Source organism: Amphimedon queenslandica, unplaced genomic scaffold, assembly GCF_000090795.2.
Source record: "Amphimedon queenslandica unplaced genomic scaffold, v1.1 AMPQUscaffold_12433, whole genome shotgun sequence".
Lineage (NCBI taxonomy): Eukaryota > Metazoa > Porifera > Demospongiae > Haplosclerida > Niphatidae > Amphimedon > Amphimedon queenslandica.
In genome coordinates, this window is record NW_003547330.1 from 16,473 (window position 1) to 17,969 (window position 1,497).

Sequence of the window (1,497 nt, forward strand, 5' to 3'; positions counted from 1 at the left end):
GTCAGAGTTGCTGCCCATTAGGTGGATGCCCCCTGAAGCTATTATGTTGTGTAAATTCACAATAGACAGTGACGTGTGGTCCTATGGTGTAGTACTGTGGGAGATATTCTCATATGGTATTCAACCTTACTATGGGATGAGCAATGAAGAAGTGATTAAATATGTACGGACTGATAATGTATTGAGGAGACCCCAGGGGACACCACAAGTAAGAGACTAGCTCCTGATACTCTACAGTACATTATATATACTAGTAATTAATGATGATATTAATAAAGGGAGCTAGGGATATACTTAAGGTAGGCCTGACTATACTTGTAACCTAGTGTAGTAAGAGGATACTACAGTACATTGTATGGAGGATAAAGGTATTCATGTGTACGTGTTATACCTGTCTATTCCGGAGACCTTGGGACACAATAATACCCTAGCTCCTGATTATGAACCTGTCCTTATTTCAGAGGTTCATTAATACACATTACTATTGTATTGGGACTGATACTACCCCTCCTGATTATAGAGGTGTCCTTATTTTAGAGTGTCCACAATAGGAGGAGGTTATACTGTATTACTATTAGTATTCACTCCAGTCCTACTACTGGTTCATCCTTTAATGTTATATTAGAATGGAGTCATTATGTATCATGAGTATATATAATGAGTGGGTCTGTATCTATTCATTATATTAGGAGATATATGATCTTATGTTGGACTGTTGGGCCATTAATCCTACTGACAGACCTAAAGCTATTGAAATATCTAACGGGCTAGAGAGATGGACCCCTGACCTATCAGCACAAATTGAAGTAAAGTGTAGGGGGGCCGGGCCGGGTCTGAGACAGGATTTGGTGGATTTTAACTAAGGGGTTTCATTAATAAGTGTTCTCTCTCTCTCTCTCTCATTGTACAGGTCCAATCACAACATCCTGATTATCAGAATATGTCCACCATATTGGAATGGGCTAGGAAGTCAAGAGAAGTTGGTCAGCATCATTTACTGGAGAACACAGGAGAAGAAGGAACCACCTCTGATGTTAACGGAGCCGCACCCACTAATAATGGAGCCCCGCCCACTCTTGTTAACGGGTCTTATGATCATCTTTCCCCTCCCACTGGTTATGATAAAGTTATTGATAATAATGATGAGGATGTCCCTATTTATTAACTTATAATTAACTTTATTATTAATTAAAAGAACAAATAATGTTATTATTAATTAGTTTTTAGTTTGTGAGTGTCATTAACTTTCAATTTAGTGTATTTTTAAATATTTATACCAAGCTTCACTATTGGTAGTGGTTTGTGTGGTTGTTCTTTTCTGTGTCTATCAATCAATGTCTTCTTTTGATCTTCAAGAGTATCCTCCAGGAGAGGAGAAGTAAAGACTCCAGTATTAATCTCAATATATTCAAGTGATGGATGGATGAAGATAGTTTCATATAAATGTTGTACTAGTTCTATCCAGTTAGGTTGAGATGACTTTTTATTAATATATCT

The 1,497-nt window shown here is 37.2% G+C and overlaps 1 protein-coding gene across 2 annotated transcripts in view; it reads left to right on the top strand.

The window, feature by feature from the left end:
* Positions 1-1,255, top strand: part of LOC100635586 (ephrin type-B receptor 2-like) — an 11,990-nt gene extending 10,735 nt beyond the window's left edge. For both annotated transcript variants that reach the window (XM_020004054.1, XM_011409264.2), the window contains 3 exons: positions 8-208; positions 690-806; positions 911-1,255. In XM_020004054.1, coding sequence (XP_019859613.1) covers positions 26-208; positions 690-806; positions 911-1,165 — 555 coding nt within the window. In that variant the 5' untranslated portion in view covers positions 8-25 and the 3' untranslated portion in view covers positions 1,166-1,255. The remainder of the gene's footprint in view (positions 1-7; positions 209-689; positions 807-910) is intronic.
* The last annotated feature ends 242 nt before the right edge of the window (positions 1,256-1,497 follow it).